This window comes from Dipodomys merriami, unplaced genomic scaffold, assembly GCF_024711535.1.
Source record: "Dipodomys merriami isolate MVZ:Mamm:240054 unplaced genomic scaffold, mDipMer1.0.p SCAF_6, whole genome shotgun sequence".
NCBI classification, from domain to species: domain Eukaryota; kingdom Metazoa; phylum Chordata; class Mammalia; order Rodentia; family Heteromyidae; genus Dipodomys; species Dipodomys merriami.
In genome coordinates this window covers 59,123,008-59,146,630 of record NW_027206179.1, presented here as the reverse complement: position 1 = coordinate 59,146,630, position 23,623 = coordinate 59,123,008, and the positions used below count along the sequence as shown (strand labels likewise).

At 34.6% G+C, this 23,623-nt stretch overlaps 1 protein-coding gene across 3 annotated transcripts in view; it reads left to right on the top strand.

Moving 5' to 3' along the window:
* Positions 1-23,623, top strand: part of Nbea (neurobeachin) — a 536,577-nt gene that overhangs the window by 321,247 nt on the left and 191,707 nt on the right. For all 3 annotated transcript variants that reach the window (XM_070002976.1, XM_070002975.1, XM_070002977.1), the window contains one exon: positions 13,311-13,454. In XM_070002976.1, coding sequence (XP_069859077.1) covers positions 13,311-13,454 — 144 coding nt within the window. The remainder of the gene's footprint in view (positions 1-13,310; positions 13,455-23,623) is intronic.

The window sequence follows — 23,623 nt, the reverse complement described above, 5'->3', positions numbered from 1 at the left end:
CATGAGCTGAAGAGGTGAGGGACAGCGCCCAGGCCCAGAGTTCAGGTCCCACGACCGGACCCCCCCCAAAAAAAAATGTTTGTGTGTGTATATGGTTGCAACTAGAATGTTTCAAAAGAATGCTTTATGAATAGAACTTTCAGTATGACAAAGTAACATAATCAGGGATCAGATAATTCATAATTTTACAAATTGTATACATTGGGAGACTGGCTGTAAAATATTGAAATACTTGACAATCAAAACCTTCCCTGGGATCACAATTTGTATTGAACTTTATCTATTATTGTTAATCATATTTTTCAGTAATATAATACTGCATTCGTGTGACAAGTGAAAGAAGACTTACCAGCTGGTTGTTTTAATAAAACTATTTGAGTCACTTATACTTTTATATGCTAAATTTAGTTAACTATTTTAGATTTGAGTTAAACTTTCATAGGATGGAAAGGAACATTTTGCTACATTTTAGATTTCATGACATTATTTTCCAGTCATTTATTTGGAACCTTGAATAAAAATACTGTTTTCTTTTAATGAGTAAACAATCAGAATTGGATATAATTCAAAGAAACAAAAGACAGTAATTTTATTTCATATTTGCTTTGAAAAGCTTTCCCTTCAATTCATTATTAAAACTTTTGGTTGACCTTTTTTCAGTTGGAAAATATCCTTTACACTGATGGAGTTTTTCATGCTTTTTAGTAACACTAATGAGTTGAATAATTTATGAGGTTGTCATGTGCAAAAGATTTGGTGTGATTTGATATACTCTCACCCTCTGGTGTTGGAATGTGATTAATAAAACCTAGAGGCATGTAATTTTTTTCCTTGATGTTTAATGTCCTAATTTTGCATGTGGTGAATGTGTTATTTAGGTATTTTCTAATGGTAAAATCTCAAACAAGTGAAAATATAATTGGTTACCCAGATTTTACAGGCTACAGCAATGGAACAATATAAAGAAAATATTTTATACCTCATAAATTCATCTCCTGAGTTTATTTCTTCAGGGTAATTCAGAAAATAGGGCAAGTTAGTAGAAAAGGAGAGTTTTGCAAATTGTTTCTAAGTCAAAGTAAAACCTAAACTAGTCAACTTCTAATACATTTCTGGTGCTTGAAAATTATGGCTATCAAAGAATAGTTCAGAATCTTAATAAGTTTAATTGTCTTTATTGACTGTCAGTTATCATTTAAGCTTCTGTTTCCCTTCCATAAAATTACCCTGTAACAATATTTCTTCAAAGCTTAAGATTGCAAGGGCCTCCTTGTCTGTGATCAAAGCCATCATCTTAAACAGGTCTGATCTGGCGCTGCAGATCAGGGCAGGCTGCCTCAGCCTGAGGAAAGGAAAACATGGAGCAAAGATGACAAAGTTAATCAGTCATTTCTTTGGCAATAAATAATAAGATATGCTGAGGACTGCAAATGAGACCATTCTTAGGTTCCTCAGAGATGTGTCTGCTTAACACCTGATTTATCTAAGCTTGTGCAGCCATCAAGATATGACCTTGATGAATAAAAAGCAGCTCTGTAATGAATCTGGCATTAAATTAGTTTTGATGCTATATGCAAGCCTACTATAATATGCTACTTGTAGTCATCAAGAAATCAGAAAGACACAGAATAAAAATACTAAGGCAGCTGTACCATTGTTGAGAAAAAAGCTATGTCAAAGTATTGGACTTAATTTTTCAGTCTGCAGTTATATAATACTGGAGAAAGATTATTTGATTTTTTTTCTTTTTACCTAATAATGTACTGGCATGTTATATAGATACTTTAATATACTTTTTTATTTAGATGTTCTTTTTTATTGTGAATATACCGTACAGAGGGGTTACAATTACATGAGCAAGGTAATGAGTACATAACTTATCAAGCATTGTTGCCTCCTTCTTTGTTTCCCCTTACCATCCCTTCCCATCTTTCCCCCCTTCCCTTCCTGCCCCCCCATCCCGTGCCAAAGTTGTATAGATGTTCTTATAACTCCACTTTAGTTGATGTTATTAATTTGATCTCCATACCTGGAGTTAAATAGATTATCTGATTACAGTTCAAATAATTTACTGAAAATTGAATTATGTTACTGTTTTGGCTGGTTTGTTTTTTGTTTGTTTGTTTGTTTTAGTGCCAGTCCTGGACTTGAACTCAAGGCTGGGCACCACCCCTTACCTTTTCTGGCTCAAAGCTAATGCTTTACCATTTAAGTCATAACACTATTTCCAGCTTTTTAGTGGATAATTGGAGACAGAGTCTCTCCTAGACTTTCCTACCCAAGTTGGTTTTGAACCATGAATCTCAGACATCAACCTCCTAAGAAACTAGGAATTCAGGCATGAGTCCATGGTGCACCACTTGAAATAACTAGGGATTTTTTCGGGGTGTTGTTTTTTGTTGGTTGTGAGGCCTCAACTCTGGACCTGGGCGCAGTGCCTCAGATCTTCAGCTCAAGGCTAGCGCTTGAGCCAGAGCGCCACTTAATGGCTTTTTTCTGCTTACGTGGTGCTAAGTATTTGAACCCAAAGCTTCATGCATGCAAGGCAAGCACTCTACCACTGAGCCACCTTCTCAGCCCATGAAATAACTGTTTTTAAGAGGAAAGTGTCTGTGAGCTCTTTCTAGTCTTAGGATAGCTTAGTCTCAAAGCCTTAGTCTCATCACTATTTTAAGTCTGGTGGTGCTAGCATAGAGCACAAAAGATCAGGGACAATGCCCCAGCCCTGAGTTTAAGCCCAGTACCCACACCAAAATAAATTAAATAGATAAACTAACTTATTAAATATGCTTAAAAAGTATATTTTAGATTCAGAGTATTTTTATGTTAACAAATACTTTAAACACATTCAAGTAACTTTGTGAATTAAAAAGCATTTATTGAATAGCATAAAAACATTCTGTATTTGAATATTGAAAGTTTTTGCCATCTAAGAGCACATAGTTCTCTCCCCCTTCTCTCTCCCTCTTCCTTCCTTCCCTCCCTCCCTTCCTCCTTGTCATTACCAGGATTTGAACTCAGGGCCTCATGCTTGCTTGCTTAGCTGATACTCTACCCTTTCAGCTATGCCTCCAGTCTGGCTATTTGCTGGTTATTTTGGAGATGGAGTATTGGCTTTGAACCAAGATTCTTCTTAGGTAGGATGATAGGAATAAACCATCAGTGCCTGCTATAAAAACCATACGTTCAATATTTTTGGTATATTATTTTTTACTGGTTGTTGTCTCACTGTGTAGTTGGGCCTGTCCACAAACTTGAGATCCTTCTTGATTCTGCTTCCAAATAATGGGATCATGTACATATACTACTGTTGGTGTTTTTAAAAGTGCTTTTAAATAACCTATATCAGCATCATCTCTTAGAGTTTTTTCATAAAATAGAAAATATTGTTAATTGCCTCTTGCCTTGCATATCTCTAAGCCAGTTCCTTACCTATCCACACCATCTCCTATTCCATTTTCCATAGTTCCATTTTTAAAGTAAGTTTCTCCCATTGAACTTTATGACAGATTTCAAAAAGTAAAACTAAGCATCATTCCTGAAATTAATGTCACCTGCTGCCATTGAGAGACTCTCCATCCTCTCAGCCCTCTTTCACATTGTGTAGTTCACTTTTATTTCATTTTGAGGGATTCTAAACTTCTAGCTTTCACTTTCCTACTTATCTACCACCATCCCCTCTGGATACTTGATGCAGACTTGCCTTTATTGTCCCTCCCTCACTCCTTTTCTTCTCCCTTTGTTCCCTCTCCTCCCTTCACTCTTATCTTTACTCACCCCACTTCTTTCCCCTTCCCTTTTATTTTCTTTCTATCTAGAAATTCGGGTGTGGGGGGAGAAAGGGCATATGATCCATCTTTCTCTTTCTCTTCGTCTCTCTCTCTCACACACATTATAAAGATAGCTCCCATTACCATTGTGATGTATTTATTTAGTCTTTTCTGGTGCCTAATGTATCATAAGGCTCAAACTCAATACAATGTACCCAAACAGTTACAAGGATGAATAATATACCATCTCTACTCTTTATAATGCCTAGATAGTTTTTAAACTGGCCAAATTTTTCTATATGCTTTATAATTGTTTTTGACAAGTAAAATGTATCATGTTATTTTTAATGTAATCAAATCTTATTTTAGATAATTAAACATTATCCTAACTTCATGATTAATCAAATTCAACAGATTAATACCTGTTCGAAATTTCAGAAACACTTGATATTTACCATCACTTTAAATATATTTTATCCAATGTTCAGCATAGAATGCACTTTTCTATCTTGCATCCATTAAGAATATAATATTCAGTTAAAATCACATATTTACATAGTGCTTCACTTAAGTTCAATAACATTTTCTTGTACCTTTTTAATTGCATTTTTAAACCATTATTTATAAAAAAAATATCCCCTTTGTTGGTCTTCTTGTCTAAGATATTGCTTACATATGAATATTTCAAATTAGGAATAAATGAAATTCCACCTTTTGCTGTCAGAAACAAATTTTAAAAATGCATTGCATGTCTTTGAAAATCAGTATACTCTATTAGCAGGCTTGTCAATATAAAAAGTGCATTCCATTTCCACCTCTTGCTCTAATAACCTTTTCTGTGTTACTCTGAGGCAGTTCACATAATCAGAGTATATTGTCAGCTTACTGGAGTTGGGGAAGCATGAAATGAAAATCACATTAATATTGATCCAATTCTTTTACTTGCAAGTGTCCTTGATGTCCTTTCCTGCTGAGCAATAACTGTTGGTGTTAGGTAGCCATTCTCTTCTTTCTTAAATTTCAGCAAATTGTTGCAAACATAAGTGATCTGAATAAGTATTTAATACTTGGAATAATTTCTATGAACATTGAAGCCTAGTATATACCCAGATTGCAAGTGGTACATGTTTATTAGCCACTGAACCTTTTTCCTCCAGCTTCCTAGAGGATCCTTGCCTGGAGGTATGATATTTATTACACATTAACTCCTTCAAACAAATGAAAGTCTATACAAGTTCCTCTGTGGTCTAATCACAATGATAACTATACTCTCATTTTAAGCAATATAATAATGTGCTAAAATAGATCATAAGTATTACTGATTCAACTAAGAATCGTGTTTGTCAGATATTTGAACCTGGTATTTAGGGTTTTCATTTTATGGTAGTACGGATAATATCTATTTTTGATTACTCAGTACATTCTCTGTCAACCAAAAGGAATTTACATGGGAATCATGATTAGATCTAATTCATTTAGAATAAAATGTCACAACTAAAAAAGAAGTGGTTTGATGGCTTACAGATTTTATATCCATGTCTATTAAATTGGCTCAATAACTATTCAAATTTTTAGTTAAAGTGTGCTTGCAACAGCAAGCAGAAATTGTCTGTTTAAAAAGAAACAGCCGATTTCATTTGTGGAAATGTTTCATATGAGAATTTTATATGGCTAAAATTAAGCTTCTGATTCAACAGAAGATATAAAATATGGTGTAAGATGTTTGAAATGTGTGTTTTTCTTTTTACTCTAGTGCTTTTTTTTATATGTTTTTTATTGTAAAGATACTGTACAGAGGGGTTACTGTTACATGAATAAGATAACGAGGACATTTCCTATAGATCATTGTTACCCCCTCCTTTGTTTTGCCCCTACCATCCCTTCCCTCCCTTCCCCATGTTGTAAAGTTCAAATATCTTATTGTAACAGTGGGTCAACCTGTATACTTATTTCAGCATTTTTATTTCCCTTCCCCTCCCAAAATTAGAAAAATAGATATACAACATGCAGGGCACCAGAATCAAACAGAGTGAAAACGGGGGAGAACATACAAAAGAAAAAAATCACACAGCACATTACAAAATACATCAAAAACAACAGCAAGAAAGATAAAACCACTTGTGTCCCTGTCTTGGGCCTTATTCATTATCATTAACTGGTTTTCTACCACTGGAATTTTTCTACTGAAATGCATCTTTTCTAAAAAAGAAAATTCTACAAAGGAAATGATTTTTTTCTTAATATTCAATAGAAAATGGATGTTTACCTAATCATTTATGTTTCTTAAGGAATTGTTTATTCTGCAAAGTCAAAATACAAAGTTAAATTTAGAACAAATTTAAAATATGTACTTGATTGTAAATGGTTATTACAGCAATGTTTCTATTAGATATATCTCACAGCTTCACTAAGGTCAGCATAAAAGGATTTTGAATAATAGACTCCAGTATAAAAAAATTCACAATATATAAAACCATGCTTTTATCCTTTTTAAAAATGTTCATAGTTGTAAACATCTCAGTAACAGATTGGTTCATATGAATAACTGAAAAAGATCATGTCACCATAAATGAAATTAGTTGAAAGGTATATGTGTCCTAAAATTGTTTTCTTTTAGTGGAAGTTAAATAATATCATTTAGAATTATTAAAAGTGCTGGTGTATAAAAGTATTTGTTGTTCTTACTTGAATTGTAATAAGAAAATGTAATGTTTATTTTAACATTTTTCTAAATACTCATAGTATTAAAGCTTTTAAAAGGAAGTATTTAGTTCTGAAAAATAATTGGACTACTTCGTTTTATTTTATTTTCATAATGGTATATTTTGTCTAAGTGCATTGAACAAGCTAAAAATATTGTGAAATGGCATGTAACCAATAGAACTTATCCTTTGAAAAAGAATGCCATCTTGTGAAACTAATTTCTAGATGTTTTGAAATATTAGAATTTCCTGACCATACACTTAGACGAAATTAAAATAAATTTCCATTATGCCAATCATTTTGCCAAGATTTTCTTAGAAAGATGAAAAAAAACTAATATTAAATGTGCTAGCTTTTATATGGGAAGCAATTTTTCCTTCAAATACCCAAATTTTTAAACATATTATTACGATTACTATATACAAAATCAGAAACAGAATTATACATGTTGATATTTACATATTTATTTAACAACTTACAATCAATAAAATGCTTATAGGAAAAGAAAGTATTGAATGTAGCAGCTTACACTCCACTCTGTGTTAAAAGTACTTCATAGCACCTTCGCTACCACCATCCTCTGTCCTCAAGGACAATACTATACAATAAAGGAGACTAAGGTTCATATTTCATTTTAATGAATATAAATAGACTATTAGGAAAGCATGTTGGAAAGTAATCTAACTCACCTGAAGGAAAGGAGACCATTACTCAATACCTTAATTTGGTTAGGTGTTGTACTGTGACCTTCGACTCATGCTTTATCTTTTTGAGATTCTAATTGTCAAATAGCTACCTCCCCCCTCCCTTTACATAAATTGTGTGCAACACTATAATAAGCAACAAACCTTTAATTATACCTTTGGTCAGTTTTACTTTGTACTCATTATATATATTTTTTTGAGGGGTGTCCGTTCGTGGGACCTGAACTCTGAGCTTGGGCGCTGTCCCTCAGCTCTTCAGCTCAAGGCTAGCGCTCTACCACTTGAGCCACAGCACCACTTCCGGCTTTTTTCTTTTTGCTTATGTGGTGCTGAGGAATGGAACCCAGGGCCTCAGGCATGCAAGGCAAGCGCTCTACCACTGAGCCACCTTCCCAGCCCTCATTATATATTTTTATGTGTAGTACCAGGCATTGAACCCAGGCCTTTGCACATGGTAGACAAGCATGGTAACTCTTGACCTATGTCCCAATCCTCATTATAATCTGAATACTCATTAATTTGCTTTATTTTTCAAAATGTTTAAAAATCCATCATCTCACTTTAACTTTGCAACAATACAATAGGGGTTATGTTGAAATATAATTATTCCTCTTTTAATAGACTGGATATGAAATTAAGAAAGGGACTTGAATTTTTTAAAAAAAATTAATGTGGATTGGAGGAAACAAAGAATGGTAAATCACAAGTACAACTTCCTCATTTATTAAAAGCTGATAAAGGACATGCAAAGAACAATAAGTAGCCAGACAGCAGTAGCTCACGACTGTAATTATAGCTACTCAGGAGGCTGAGATCTGAGGATTGTGGTTCAAAGCCAGCCCGGGCAGGAAAGTTTGTGAGACTCTTTATTTCCATTAAATGACTAGAAAACCGGAAGTGGCTCTGTGGTTCAAGTGGTAGAGTGCTCGCCTTGAGCTGAAGAGCTAAGGAATAGCACCCATGCCCAGAGTTCCAGCCCCATGACCAAAAAAAAAAAAAAAAAAAAGAACAATAAGTAATGGTGTAGGACATGCTTAATAGGTGAATTTTGTTTATGTTTTCATGTGCTTACTGAGCAATGTTCATTGTCATGTTATTTGATATTTACCTGTAGAAATTAAAGTCTTCTAGGAGGGCTGGGGACATAGGCCAGATTAGAGCACTTACCTTGCATAAACAAAATAATGGGTTGTATATCCAGTACTAAAGAAAAACAAAGCCACTGAAGTCCACTATAGCAATTAAATAAAAGGCTCAGAAAGAAATAAGGAAAATACGTTATATGTATAGTCGGTTTCTAAGATACAAAAATTGGAGAGGCTGAAGGTAGTTAAGAGAATTACAAGTATAAGATATTGCAGGGCTGGGAAGGTGGCTCAGTGGTAGAGCACTTGCCTTGCATGCATGAGGCCCTGGGTTCGATTCCTCAGCACCACATAAGCAAAAAAGAAAAAAGCTAGAAGTGGCACTTTGGCTCAAGTGGTAGAGCCCTAGCCTTGAGCTGAAGAGCTGAGGGACAGCGCCCAGGCCCAGAGTTCAGGCCCCACAACCAGACCCCAAAACAAAACAAAACAAAAAAGGAATTGCACATACCAGACTTAAAGGTTTGAGGCAATATGAAATGTTTAAGGAAAGAAGCATTCAAGTCTTGGGAAAAATCAGTTGTAAAGAGGAATAATTGTTAAATTAGTGGAGGGAAATACTCAAAAACTAGATTGTAAACCATAAACTTTATCATACAGATTAAATAGGGTTGCAAATGTATTCTTATTAGAGTTAACTATATAATAGCTTCTTTAACAGTCTAAATTACTATATACTGTTTTCCTCTACATTGTTGATATTTATCAATAGAAAATGATATAAAAAGAAAATGAGCTAATTCTTGAACCTTATTCTTTGAAAATTCAAGATAGTCCTATTATTTGAGATAGACCTTAGTTTGTAAATAAATTAAAGTATCTAATTTGTCATTTCTGTGTTTTAGCTTATGCTTTTTAAAATAGCAATAAAATATTTAAAATGACAATAATTTAATTGTAATAACAATAGAGAATAGTAACAATCCTAGGAATATTTTAGTTCTTTTGTTCACTTTTAAAATATACTGTTTTGCATGGATTCCTTTGACAAAGTAAATTTATGAAAAATTTAAGTGCAGGAAATGAAACATTGCATATATAGAGCTTCTTCAAGTATATATGTTTACTGGTATTGGTAACACACTATGAAAAGAAAACAAATCTTTTGGATTTCACTTAATCTTTTAAGTTGGTGACTTTTTAAAATCTAAAACTGAATTTTTATGACAGTTTAAAATTTTTTTAGGAAATAAGCATACATGTCTGTCTTATCTAGCTTTACATTTAATTTCCTTTTTTCAGTCTAAGGATTTCTGGAGGTTTATGGTATTCACTTGTTAATTTTTTGATGAATGGCTGAAGAGACCATTTGGTCCAACATGTCTTCCTAAGACAGACGATCTCAAATAAATTCACTTACAAATCAGATTTTGATTTGTTGGGTGATAAAGCAATTCTTTCTAAGGACAGTGTTTACAAGCCTTGTAATGAGACAGCCCTCTGAGACCTTGCTTCTTTTTGCCTGTAATTTTGATGAATGAAACTCTAATTCATAAAGGATATTTGTGATTGAAAAACACCTTTAGATCTCATACACTGTAATTTAGATAAATGTGGGCTGTCATTCCATAAAATTAGGAAGTTTACTGAACTGCAAGCAGATAACACTTCAACAAGGTTGATGAGTTCAGTGTACTAACAGGATTTTTTAATTATTTATTTTGAGACATGAATATTTTAGTGCTTTAAAACTAGAAGGGATAAAAGTGAAAGTTCAATATATTTCATTTCTTCTTTCTTCTGTCTTTTCCTTATTAGTAGAATATTATTTTGACAAGAGAGTTTTGTAAACCTTTTTTCTTTTTCTCTACATGATTATGATACAGGGAAAAACTTATTAAACTAAGTCATACTTAAAGGACTACACTGATTTCTATGTAAAGAACTGAGTTCCCTTTCATGTAAATACATAGATTCTCTCAGTTCACTCCACACTGAAACAAGTCCCTAAAGTTCTAATATATCTTAGGAACTTCAGACTTACAGGCAAACATTATGCCTCCATCTATTCAAGATTATAAGAGCAGCCTAAAGTGAGCCAGTGGCTCCCTGTAATCCTATCTATTCAGTAGGCCAAGATCTGAGAATTGAGGTTGTAAGCCAGCCCAGTCAGGAAAGTCAGTGAGACTCTTATCACCAATAAACTGCTCAGAAAATGCCAGAAGTAGTACTGTGGCTCAAGTGGTAGAGTGCTAGCCATAAGCAAAAGAAGCTCAGGGACAAGTGTTCAGGCCCTAAGTTCAAGCCCCAGGACTAGCAAAAGAAAGTACTGACAACACAAACTTGTTTTCAGTCATCATCTGGGCTACTGACAAGGTAAATATTAAAACAATTGCAGTGCCTGTAAGCACTTCACTAGCAGGATTTATGAGGTATGGCAGAAGTGAAGAGAAAGACTAAAGAAATCTACCTGAAGAAATCAGAGAAGAAAAGCTGATGGGGAAAGTGAGCTTGAAATTTAGTTAAGCACATAATAGTTTCACCACTGCTGGATACCAGACACTAAGGCTACCAAAGTGAAGGAGAGGACAGACACTAAACAGACTCTACCTGTAGAGAGCAGTTGGTTAGGAAACACAGTTGAAAGAAGTGTATTTGAAGGGCAAGTTAGAAATTGCCAAGAATGGCAGAAGGAATATTCCTCACAATACATTAACACGGGTCAAGAGATATATGAGAACATGATGTATTTTATTTTATTTTATTTTATTTTTATTGTGAACATACTGTACAGAGGGGTTACAATTACATGGGCAAGATAATGAGTACATTTCTTATCAAGCATTGTAGCTTCCTCCTTTGTTTCCCCTTCCCATCCCTTCCCATCTTCCCCCCCCCCCCCAACCAAAGTTGTAAAGTTCGTTTTCGACATGACAACTTGTACTTCTCATTGCTGCAACGGGTCCACCTATAGCATGATGTATTTTAGAAGCTGTAAATGGTCTAGTACTGCGTTGTAATAACTATGCTTACAAAGTCTGGAGCGTGATAGTAGAAAGGCAGCTATTAAAACCTCTGGGCCAAAATGATAACTTGCTCTAGAACAGTGGCTGCCACTAAGTCACTGGTTTGATCTAAAGAGGAGGAAGAGCAGGAGCAAATAAGCTCAGGGAAATAGTTACTATTATTCATCCAAGTAAAGATACTAGAAATATGGCCAAAAACGATGCAAACTCCGAGTTTATCTAGTTAAGTTAGTACCTAACATACAGAGGATAAATATATAAAATAAAATTAGGATTAGGTTCAGAAGAATTCAGGGAATTTATTCCCAATCCTTCATTAAAGAAATGATAAAAACCATCTATAAGCCAATGAAAAGAGAATATACATGTACACCATTTTATTCTCCCCAATGAGACATTGATTTGTAATAATAGTATATTTGTCTCTGAAGTATTTGTCAAAACATGTTATTTAACAATCTATCACTTTAATTTCTAAAATTGTGCATTAACTATGTTCTCCAAATGCTATTACCCAGAATGAGTTGGAATGACAGAATACCCTTCTCATCCATAGCCCTGCAGTAGTTTCAGATAATGGCTATATTCACTACCATGTGTTTTCACAGAAACTTGTGGCCTTTGAATAGGTTGCCTCGTGTTGTAAGGCACTTAGAAACTGATTTTTAAAATGCAGAGAAAGAGAGAGAATGAAGGAGAAGGAAGTTGACAGAGGGATGAAAGAAGGGAAGGAAGGAAAAAGGGAAGGTCAGCCCTGGTTTTACAAGTTTTTAAAAAATTTTTGCAAGTTTTTTTTTTACTGTTTTTACTGTTTTATAGCACCTAGATGCACTTCCACAAAACCAGTTGAGTAAATCAATAGAGAATGATAGGCTGCTGGCATTCCTGTTTCACCATGAGGGAAATAACCAAGAATACTGTGAATTGTAACCATAGATAAATTTGGCCATAGATCTGTCATAATTTGGGAGACACAATTGCCTGTATAGCAAAACCATACCATCACCTACAGGTAAAATTAAACACCACCACAAGGACTGATTTCACTCAGATTTCCAGGAATGTATCTACCACAGTAAATAGAACAAGAAGGTATTTTCCTACTTACGTTGTTTTTGAAACTTATAGTCTAACATCACATTGTTTTTCTTCACACTGAATTTCAACATCAAGTGATATGAAATAAGATATCTATATGTAAGGACATATGGATATGAATGATTATGTATATAATTATATAAATATAGTTTGTAAAGTTTTAAAGTAAATGAGAAATATATAAACTAAATACACACATACACATATGTACAATCTTAGATTCATTATCCTGGGCCAAAGAGGTGTTTAAATATTTATTAAGTATGAGAAGAGAATCCATGAGGAATGCTAATACATTAGTTTCCAATTTTTACATTGATTAGTATGTTTATGACAGGTCAGAATTTACTTTATTTCCATTTTTCTGATGTTTTGATTTTGGGTTTTTTTTGTTACTTTATATGCCCAACTAAGGAAATCTTCCCCCCCCCAACAAAAATCAGTATTTAGTTCATTTGTTACTAAAGAAAAGTGTGAAATAGATCTATAGCTCCCCAGTGACAACCACTTCCCCCTTAAATATAAATGCTTTCTTGTTTCATTCCTACCTACCTCTATTCTGAAAAGACAGCTGGTCAGTTAATTAGCTAATTCATAGAACCATTTAATTATGTAAAAATTATCTGACATCAGAAAACTGAGCTGGAAGTGAGGTCCGTATTTTTTGTGAACAAACACTGAAAAGTCTTCAGGTATGGATTATAGCTGTCATGCCAAAGTATGTCCCTTCCATAACCTGTTTACTCATCTGTGAATTGGCCTTTGATCTATAATGATCTGAAAATATCTATAATATGACCAATGTCATAGAACTAAAAAGATAAAGAACTGAAAAATGTTCTGTAATTATATCCAATTAGATCTAATACTCACTGAAAACAAAAGCAATCACAATGACCTAAATTATTGTATTTCCATTGTAATTAGGAACAGAAGAAGATATAGTGAAGTCCAAGAAAGCATTCAGAAGTCAGGCAATAGTGAACCAGAATGCAGAGACAGAACTCATGCTGGAAGGAGATGATGATGCAGTCAGTCTTCTGCAGGAGAAAGAAATTGACAATCTTGCAGGTAACTTTTAAAATACTTTTTTTTCTATTTGTTGTGATAAATACACAGAAATTAATCATTTTAATATATTAATGTATCCTAATGAGTAAATGTGTGACAGTAGTGTCATAATGCTCAATCGTGTTAATAGTGTATCACATATTCTAGGGGATTGTGATCTTTCCAATAAATGTGTATTTGACTGGAAATAAATGAGGAACACCAACTTTCTATGCAAAAAAAGAGCCATGTTTTATATAGAAGAAATAACACATAGAGTAAGCTGTCCTCATGTAATTGTCGGTGTCATTGGGAGGTTGAGCAGGAGGATAGATCCCCCTTGACTTATTAACCTACTAAAAATCCATGACGAATAGCTGCTTTGGCCAGATCACCATGGAATTTGCTACTTCTCCCTCACTGCTCTTTTGTTCTCTAGCCTCATAATGCTAATTCCCCATTCCTAGTAGACATTCTCACCGTCCCACTCTCAGTTTCACCTAGTCCTGGTGCTGATATAAGGTCTAGTACAGCCTCTACAATGACAAAATGGGGTATGGCTAAGATAACCTTTATTTTGGTTTCACACAAATTTGAGAATCTAATGAAGGCAGATGACTTCATAAAGATGCACAGATAACTCTGGCATAATTGCAGAGTATTCAGTAATCCTGAGAAAATACCCTAGATCCTGGGATTAAAAAATCTACTTTCATTCAACTCTGTGGTACATTTCTGTAACCTTGTCACTTGAAAGATGGAGGGAGAAGGATCATGAGTTCAAGGACAACTGAGTTACATGAGACAAATCCTGTTCCAAAAACACCAAGAACCAAACAAAACCCACTCTTCTGATTTTGAATCTTAAAATGTGGCTGTCTTACTTCAGTTCTATATTTTGACCCATGTAGCATTGGAGTAGAAAGTAGTAATGGAGAAATGGTCTTACATTTTTCATTCCCAAACAGGATGCATGAACTTTTTAGATAGAATGTTGCCTTCCTTCATTCAAATATTCTAGCACATATGTTTCATAAATGTACAATTTAGTTTAGGATGTCTTGTCCTTTGTCCCATTCAAGATGAGTCAATTCAAATTTGCCTCATCTCCTTCTTGTAATGACAGTGACACAGTCTAATAAATGCTAATAACTCATTTATATTTCTCTCCTTCAGTAGCAGCTACATATCAATATTAAATTATGTTTATAAACAAAACTTTAAAAACACACTAAGTCCAAACATTTGAGAATAATGGAAGTTTATTAATCTTGACTATCACAACAGTGACAATGTTAAACAAAATTCATATTAGAAAATAAAGATTGCCCTATTCCACACACATTCATTCTGCCATGTCCCCTCTAACCCCATCCTTTACCTTATTTTCCTTGAAGCAGATCTGCCCCTTTCCATACATGCCCCAACTCATACTTAAGTGAGATCCTTGTGTCTGAAGTACATTATAAACTGTCTTACAATGCTTATTCCTCATCAACCTGTAATGTTCATTTTTTAAAGAGCAGCTCAAAATGCTGCTTAGAACCTTTAGTGAACCAGGAAAAGCAGAGGAAGATGGCTATTCCATGAAGAAAGCATCTGCATAATGCACAAGAATACACAAATTTATTTTGTACATGCCAGATATACTTATTAATCCCAACTGTTGTGAGAGAAGTATGTCACATAAAATTCATTTTGAGAACTTAATTATAAACCAGAATTCTTTACTATTCATAATTTATCCTAAAAACCTGGTAACACTGTACTGCATAAAGAAAGCTTTGTCATCACAAAAGAACTGAATCTAAATTTAAGTCCAAGAGATCTTAAAAATTACATAAAATATTAATATAATCTCATATTACTTGTCTAAGAAAGTTCTATAAAATAATGTTGCCTACTTCTATCTCACAGATGAAAATTACTGGTATTTACCTTCTTAATTTAATTTAATGATGTGAGTTGTAAATTATGTCTAAAAATATACCATCAAAAGTATCTAAGAAATATATATCAATATCAATTTAATATTAACAAGATATATTAGAAGCCGAACCAAGCAAAGTCTCTAGGCCCAGAGTTCAAGCCTCAGTACTGGCACCAAATGGGGTATGTGAGAAGGTGTGAGGAATTCTTCTTTCTCATGTTTACTTTCCTTTGGAGTGCTTTACTTTTAATAAAGTTCAAATGTTCACACAATGTTCTATAGCTTTAAATGTCAAACAATTTTCTGTTTCACTTTTAGTTCCCTTTCTTCCAAAGCTGTTCATCTCAAGAGGCAAGTTAAATGTGTATGATTACTAATTACTCAATTTAGAAGTATGTCACTCAATTAAATTATTATATTAACAACACCTAATTCAATTTATTCTAATTGATATTTTTACTTTGAAGTAGTTCAACAAAATGGATTAGCGCATATGATTCCATATGTGCTTAAATATTTAAATTTACTAATTATATTTTATTTAAAATATTGAGATTAATTACTATAACAATACATACTAATCTAAAATTTCAGTTAACTTCAAACTTAACAATTTGTTTCTTGAAATAACTTTTAAGTAACTGGAATTTCAGATTAACTTAAATTTATGCAAATAGACTAAAAATGTTATTCAATTTACAAAATTGCATCATGCTGGTAAAAGAGATATATTTTGCATAACAAAATTGGAATTTATTTAGATTCCTTTCTTGTGCTCTAAATGTTAATCATTTTATTAAGTAGGGAACATTGAGTTAATAAGGATGATAGTTATCCCTATGCTTTATTATCATTACAATAATTTTAGTTTACATGTAAGCTGGCATTGCCAACAATTCATCTATTCATTTGTTTTCAAGTAACATAAAAGATTTTCCATAGGCTTAAACTAAAGTCTAGTCTTCTTTCTTCATGTGAAATATACTTTTAAAATTTTATCCTTAGTTTATAATATTTCTTATTTTAAAATTTTATTGTTAAGGTGATGTACAGAGGGGTTACAGTTACATGTAGAAATGTAGTGAGTACATTTCTTGTCGAACTTGTTACTTGTTCCTTTTCATATCTCTGTTCTGTGCTCTCCCCATCTCTTTGTAGCAGAAAACCCACCCATTGTAAGGCCCATTTAAAACACTGTCAGCTGGGTATAATGGCTCATGTCACCAGTAGGAGGATAACAGTCTGAGCCTGGACCCTGGCAGAAATGTGAGTTTCCTTGAAAAGAATGTAACCAAAAAAAGTTTGTGGCATGTTTCAGTCAGAAGAGAGGCCCTGAGTAAAACACCTTTACAGCAAAAATAATAATAAACACTATAGAGTATTTGCTCAATTTTCTAACTCCAAACCTAGGCAGAAGGGGATGTATATGAGATTCCCATCTTCAAAATACCCAGCAAAAAGCCAAAGTGTAGTCCCACTGAGCAAGCTAAGCAAGCACACTAAGAGAAAACAGGCTCTGAGTCCACCCTGTACTAGGAAAAAATAAAAAGACAAAAAAATAAGTAGAAGAAAAGGAAAAGGTTCAACACCACCAATCAGTTTTAGAACATTTTATAACGCCAAAAATATACTGCATATCCTATTTCTCTATAGCCTAAACAACCACTAACCCTAATCTATATGTATAAAAGTATTTGTTCTGCTCTTTTTGGCAGGGGGTGTGGGGGGGGGGTTCCAGTCGTGGGGCCTGAACTCTGGGCCTGGGCGCTGTCCCTCAGCTCTTCAGCTCAAGGCTAGCACTCTACCACTTGAGCCATAGCACCACTTCCTGCTTTTTTTTTCTGCTTATGTGGTGCTAAGGAATCCAACCCAGGGCCTCAAGCATGCAAGGCAAGCGCTCTACCACTGAGCCACCTTCCCAGCCCCTGTTCTGCACTTTTTATTTTTATTTATTTTCTATTTTTATTTTTTTGCTGGTCCTGGGGCTTGCTTGAACTCAGGGCCTGGGCATTGCTGAGCTTCTTTTGCTCTAGGCTAGTGATTTTCCCCTTGAGCCACAGTGCTGCTTCTGGCTTTTTCTAAGTAGTTTATTGAAGATAATAGACACATGGGCTTTCCTGCCCAGATTAGCTTTGAACTGTGATCCTCAAATCTCAGCCTCCCAATTAGCTATTACTACAGGCATGAGCCACTGACACCCAGCTATTTTGTACATTTAGTTTTATCAGTGGAATCATGTAAATAATGGGTTTTGCACAATGTTGTCAAGGTACATTCATGTTGTCCTTTCTAAAGGGAATGGTCCATTGAATGTATATCCAACATTGAGATTACTCATTGGTTGGTAAACATTCAAATTACTTTCACCTTTTGACTGTTAAGAATAATGTTCCTATGAACATTAAGGTTTTATATAAATATAAGGGGTTTTTGTTTTTTACCATTTCTCTTGAGCATATGCCTAAGAAGGGCATTGATTGATAAAATGGTAATTATATTTCAATTTTTGATGATTGACAGGGGTTTACATTCTTATCAACAAAAGTGTGAGGTTCTGATTTCTCTACTTCCTCCAAAATTCTGGTTATAAGACTTTAAAAAAAATAACTAAATCATAACATTTTGATTGTATCATTCTTAACATACCACATGAAGTCACTTATTGAAAAGGTTTCCTTTTTTTTCTTTCTGTGCTTTTAGTGAGGTTCCTTAAAAGCAGCGACTTATATACTATAAACATTTGAACCATGAAGAAGCAGTTTAACATAATTATTTAAAAGACTCCACTGAACCTTTGGTTAAAAGGTTAACAAAATAAATAGGAAAATTTAGATAATGATTTAATTATTCCAGAAATTAATGGCTTATTGAAATAAGTATTTGGGAGCTTAACTCATTATGAGATTACATGTTTCAAACTCATTGACTCACTCAAATAAATAACTGGGTCCATCACTTGACTTTTCTATAACAGAGGGACATTTAGTCAAGTTAGTCTTCATCTTATTAATCTAAATCTATTAATTGATCATTTTACCTAAATGTCTATTAAGGATCCCATTTATAAGGTCAAGATACTACTGTTCCTCTTAATCAAAAAAACTGTAACCAATGGATTATAATGGCATTTTACGTATTTTAAAGCACCAAGTTAAAGCCAGACATAGTAGTACACATGCTTATAATCCAAGCTACTCAGAAAATGGAGGCAGAAACATCATGAGTTCAAAACTAAGCTCAGAAAAGGTAGTGTCAATACCTTGTCTCAAAAACAAGATTGAATGTTGATATCTCATGCATACATTCCTAGCTACTCAGGACACTAACAGCTGGAGGACTGGTTCAAAGTCAGCTCAAGCAGAAAAGTATAGAAGAATCCATCAAAAGAGCCAGGCTGAACATGTAGCTAGTGGTAGAATGCCAGTTGTAAGTAAACATGCCAAGTGTACATGAGAAAGGAAGGAAAGGAAGGAAGGAAGAAAGAAAGGAAGGAAGGAGAGGGAGTAAAGGGGAGAGAAAAAGAAAAAGAAAGGAAGAAAGAAACAAAGAAAGAAAGAGAAGGAAGGAGAGAAGAGAAAGAGAAAGAAAAAAAGAAAAAGGAAGATATGGGGATGGAAAGAGGAAGAAAGAAGAAAGAAGAAAGGAGGAGATCTGTCTCATAGCCCAGGTGGTAAAGTGGTTGGCTAATATGTACAAAGCCCTGGGCTCAACCATCAGTACTAGGAAAAATTAAATTAAAATTAAAAAGAGTAGTTAGGATAGGGAAATAATTATGCAGGGAAGAAATTATGTGGTACATGGTTGTATGAGTGTTTTGCTGTAGGGGCATAAACTTAGGACTTCGCATTCTTCTCATCTTTTTCAGTCATAACTAATGTTCTGCCACATGAACCATGCCTCCAGTCCAGCATTTTTCTAATTGATTGGAGATGGAATTTTGTTGACTTTTCTGCCAACACTGACTTTGAACTAATATCTTTAGATCTTAGTCTCTTGAGCAGCTAGGATTTCCGGCATAAATCATCAATGCCTAGCAGATTTTATATGTGAGTTTTTCTAAGCATTAAATGTTCAAACATGAGTGCATGCACACAGACACAGACACACACACACACACACACACACACACACACACACACACACACACACACACACACATTTAGGTCCTAAAGAACCTGAACCATATGACTTAAGAATAGAAAGAATAGGGCACTGGTAGCTCAAGCCTGTAATCCCCTGTTGACACTGTTTTTTATTTTAGTACCCTGTGTCTTGTATTTACATTTATCTGATTTGGGGAAGGGAAAGGGGATCACAAAACGGTGGGACAAAGGACAAAAGGGTCAACCAATGCAACAGCGATACTCACAAGACACTATATTGGAAATGAACTTTACAGCTCAGGGGGAAGGGAGTGGGAGGAAGGGAAAGTGGGAGAAAACTCCAGGAGGTAACACTGTTGGACAAGAAGTATACTCATTACCTTACTTCTGTAACTGTAACACCTCTGTACATCACCCTGACAATAAAGTAAAATTTAAAAAAGAATAGGCAGTCACTGGTAGCTCATGCCTAAAATCCTAGCTAGTCTGGAGGCTGAAGTATGAGGATGACAATTCAAAGCCAGTCCTGGCAGCAAAGCTAGTGATACTCTTATCTATAGTTAACCACCAGAAAAGCTGAAAGTGGAGCAGTGGCTCAAGTGGTAGAGCCCCAGAACTGGCACTAAAAAAAAAAAAAAAAAAAAAGAATGAGAAAAAGGGAAATAAGGAAGTCTGTTAGGAGGCTATGCTAAGTCCCAGCACCTCCCCTCTGACTTACTCTGAAGTCCCTATTATGTCTTTTGCAGTTCCCAGATGTAAGCACCCTGATGTTTTTAAGCCCTTTTTTTTTTCTTTGCTGGAATATTTTTTTTGTATCATGTTATTACCTTTAAGTAGTGATATAAAGGAATAGCCATTCACCAAAGCAGTTTATGAATACAGTGCATCTTGATCAAAGTCAACCCTTTCAACATTCTCATCCACCCCCCAACCCTCCCTTTCCCTGACTTCTCTTAATTTTTAGGTTTGTTTTTGTTTTTGTTTTTGCCAGGGTTGGGCTTGAACTCAGAGCCTGGGAGCTGTCCCTGAGCTCTTTGGCTCAAGGTTAGCCCTCTACCACTTTCAGCCACAGTGGCTGAAAGTGGTAGATTTTGTTTTTGTTTTTTCAAGACTATATTTTATTTTTTAAGACTATTTAATTACTAAGTATTGTCACATAGCTTCTAAAGCTCTTTAAGGGTTTTATAAAGTTTATGTTGCATCAATAGCAGTTTATAGTTAGAGGCATTGGGAATTACATATTTTATATTTTCTTTTTATATTAAATACATTTATTATTGTAAAGACACTGTACAGAGAGTTTACAGTTACATGAGTAAGGTAATGAGTCCATTTCTTTTTTTTATTGTTATGATGTTGTACGGAGGGGTTACAGTTACATGAGTAAGGCAATGAGTACATTACTTGTCAATCATTATTACCCCTTCCCTTCCTTGTTGTTGTCCCACTATCCCTTTCCTCCCCCAGCTCCCACACTCCTCTCACTCCTTTCCCCCCTTGCGGTCCAAAGTTGTAAAGTTCATTTCCAATCTACTGTCCAGTAGGTATCTTCTTTGCAATGGGTCATCCTGTGTCCTTGTTTCAGCATTTTGTTATTCCCCTTCCTCTCCCCAGACTAGACATATGTATATGTAAGATGCAGGATATCAAAATAGAGTAGTGACTGGAGGAAGATGGCGGAGATGTAGCTGGGTTTTGGGTTTTGAGTGGCTTATTGGATATGAGTCTCATGGACCAACCCCCACTCCCCCCTCACCCCCCATCGCCCCACCCCCCACCCTGCCCCCTCCACTGGCTTCAGACCATGATCCTTAGAGCTGAGCCTCCTAAATAGCTAGGATTACAGGCGTGCACCACCAGTGCTTAGCTTTAAAAGATGCATTTTGATTGAAGAGGGGATGATGTTGAAACCAATTTTTTTAATCAATTTTTTCCTTTTCTTATCATTATCATTCTACTAATTCAAAGTAAAATAATGAAAATATGGATAGAAAGGGAAACTTTAATTCGAATTTTTCTTAAGGTTTGTTACTTCTCTTTCCTTGACTTTCTCTTTGACTTGACTTTCTCATTGATTTACTTAACTTTCTCACATCTTGTGCCAAGGAATTAAACGACTGTAGAATACTGTTCCTTGCTCTGCAATGTCCTGTGGCCCCTCAGGACCATGCTATCCTACCTGTCTGTCACTCACACAACCAGGAAGTTGTGTGGTATGCAATGCACCAACCTTCCTAATAAATGAGACAACTTAAAAAAAATCAGTCATACAATTTATATTGTCATAGTTCTAACCTGGAATATCCAGACATAGGTGAAATTGCTGATATAGAGAGTGAATGCTACTATGGACCTAGAAAGATTACAGCAAAATATAGAAAGAAAAGTCTGAAAATACTGGGAAAATATAGTAAAATTAAAGTAACAATGGAATTGAGGGAAGGAGGAAGGGAGGGAGGGGGGAAGGGAGGGAGAGAGAGAGAGAGAGAGAGAGAGAGAGAGAGAGAGAGAGAGAGAGAGAGAGAGAGAGAGAGAGAGAGAGAGAGAGAGAGAGAGAGAGAGAGAGAGAGAGAGAGAGAGAATGCTCTGGTTACATGACAAAGATGCATATGACCTCAGCCTCCTTATCCAGGGCAGGGCTGGCTACTCCAAGCTGCACAATTCCAGCATGGTAAGGGAGCATAGCATGCTTTCTCTGACAAAACTAGGATGTCTTTTAAGATTCTTCCACATTTATTTTTAAGAATTTTAGTTACAGTGTCTAACTAGGATTAATTCAACCTAATATTGGTAGTTATGGGGGGGTATCTTTTAAACATTCTGGATTCTCTAAATGTATTTTACTTTTCCCTTTAATTTTTAAACTCATGTGCATTTCAAGGGAAATTTAATCCATATGTCCCTGACTCACTCACACTTAACTCATCAAAATGTTGTTTCCCAAAAGCTATTTGATGTTGAAAAAGCCTTATAAGTCTTTATAAGTTTTTTTTCTCTCTTTGAATTCGGAAGTTTTTTTGCCAGTCATAAATAGTAAACCCAAAGGGTTCACATGCAGCCTCAAACACAGAATTCACAAAGCTCATAGATACAACATTAACACATGCTCATTTCTTACAATGTTATTTGTTAGATTGTAAAATATTTAAACCTGTACCTTAAACTGTCAATTCAGAGAAAAGTTTTAAAAACAAAAGCTTTATCTTGCATATATAGATTTCTTTGTATTCCATTTCTTTCACAAGTTCTTTTACAAGCCTACTTTTGATCTGTTGATATTTTATTGTAGACATATTTCTGAGTTTCCAAACTTTTGTGTTTTTTTCAATCATGGCTTCTGTAGTGTATAAAACAATTTTAAAGTACTCTTAATACTTATGATATCTCTGGTACCCTAACTATGTAAGTTAAACTATAATAAAAGAATATATTAAAACCATGGTTATTGGACATCAACCATGATTCAAACCACATATAACATTTCTTTGTCTTTTTTATTTTAATAATAAGCCACCCTTGGTTTTAAGCAAGTGTTTCATAATTTTGAGATCTGTTCTTGTACAACACTCTAGTTGAAACACTTTTTTTTCTTTTTTAATCAGGATAGAGAATTTCAATGAATTTATAGTGTCAATCTGACATGGGGGCAATAAGCAACTTCCCTCCATTGGTGATATCTTTCTATCGTAAGAGACAAAGCTTTCATAATGTGATATTTATTAGAAAGTATGTGGAAGATTTATGGATCATGATGTTTGTTACTCTTAGAGGGATTATGGGAGATAACAAATCTATCCTCTTGTGAACAAATAGTGGATGCTCGCAAATTGGAGAGGAGGATATGGACGTTCTTTGTTGATTTTTTTCACTGATACACTTGAATGCCCTGGTCTTCTCTCTGGCAGACTTTGGCACTGGTTCAAAGATTATGTGAATCAGTGATTTTTCTACTACTACACTTAATAATATATAAAAGACTGGCAATCATTTTGTATACTAAATTTTTTCTTAATTTATTTCTGTAATTTGGTGCTACAGAGCAGAATAGCAGCCTGCAAAAGATACTTATACATAACAACTCTGGGAACAAGAATCTACATGTCAGATTATAACAGTCATAACAGTTACGATGTATCAGTTCAACTTGTCAGTCCAAC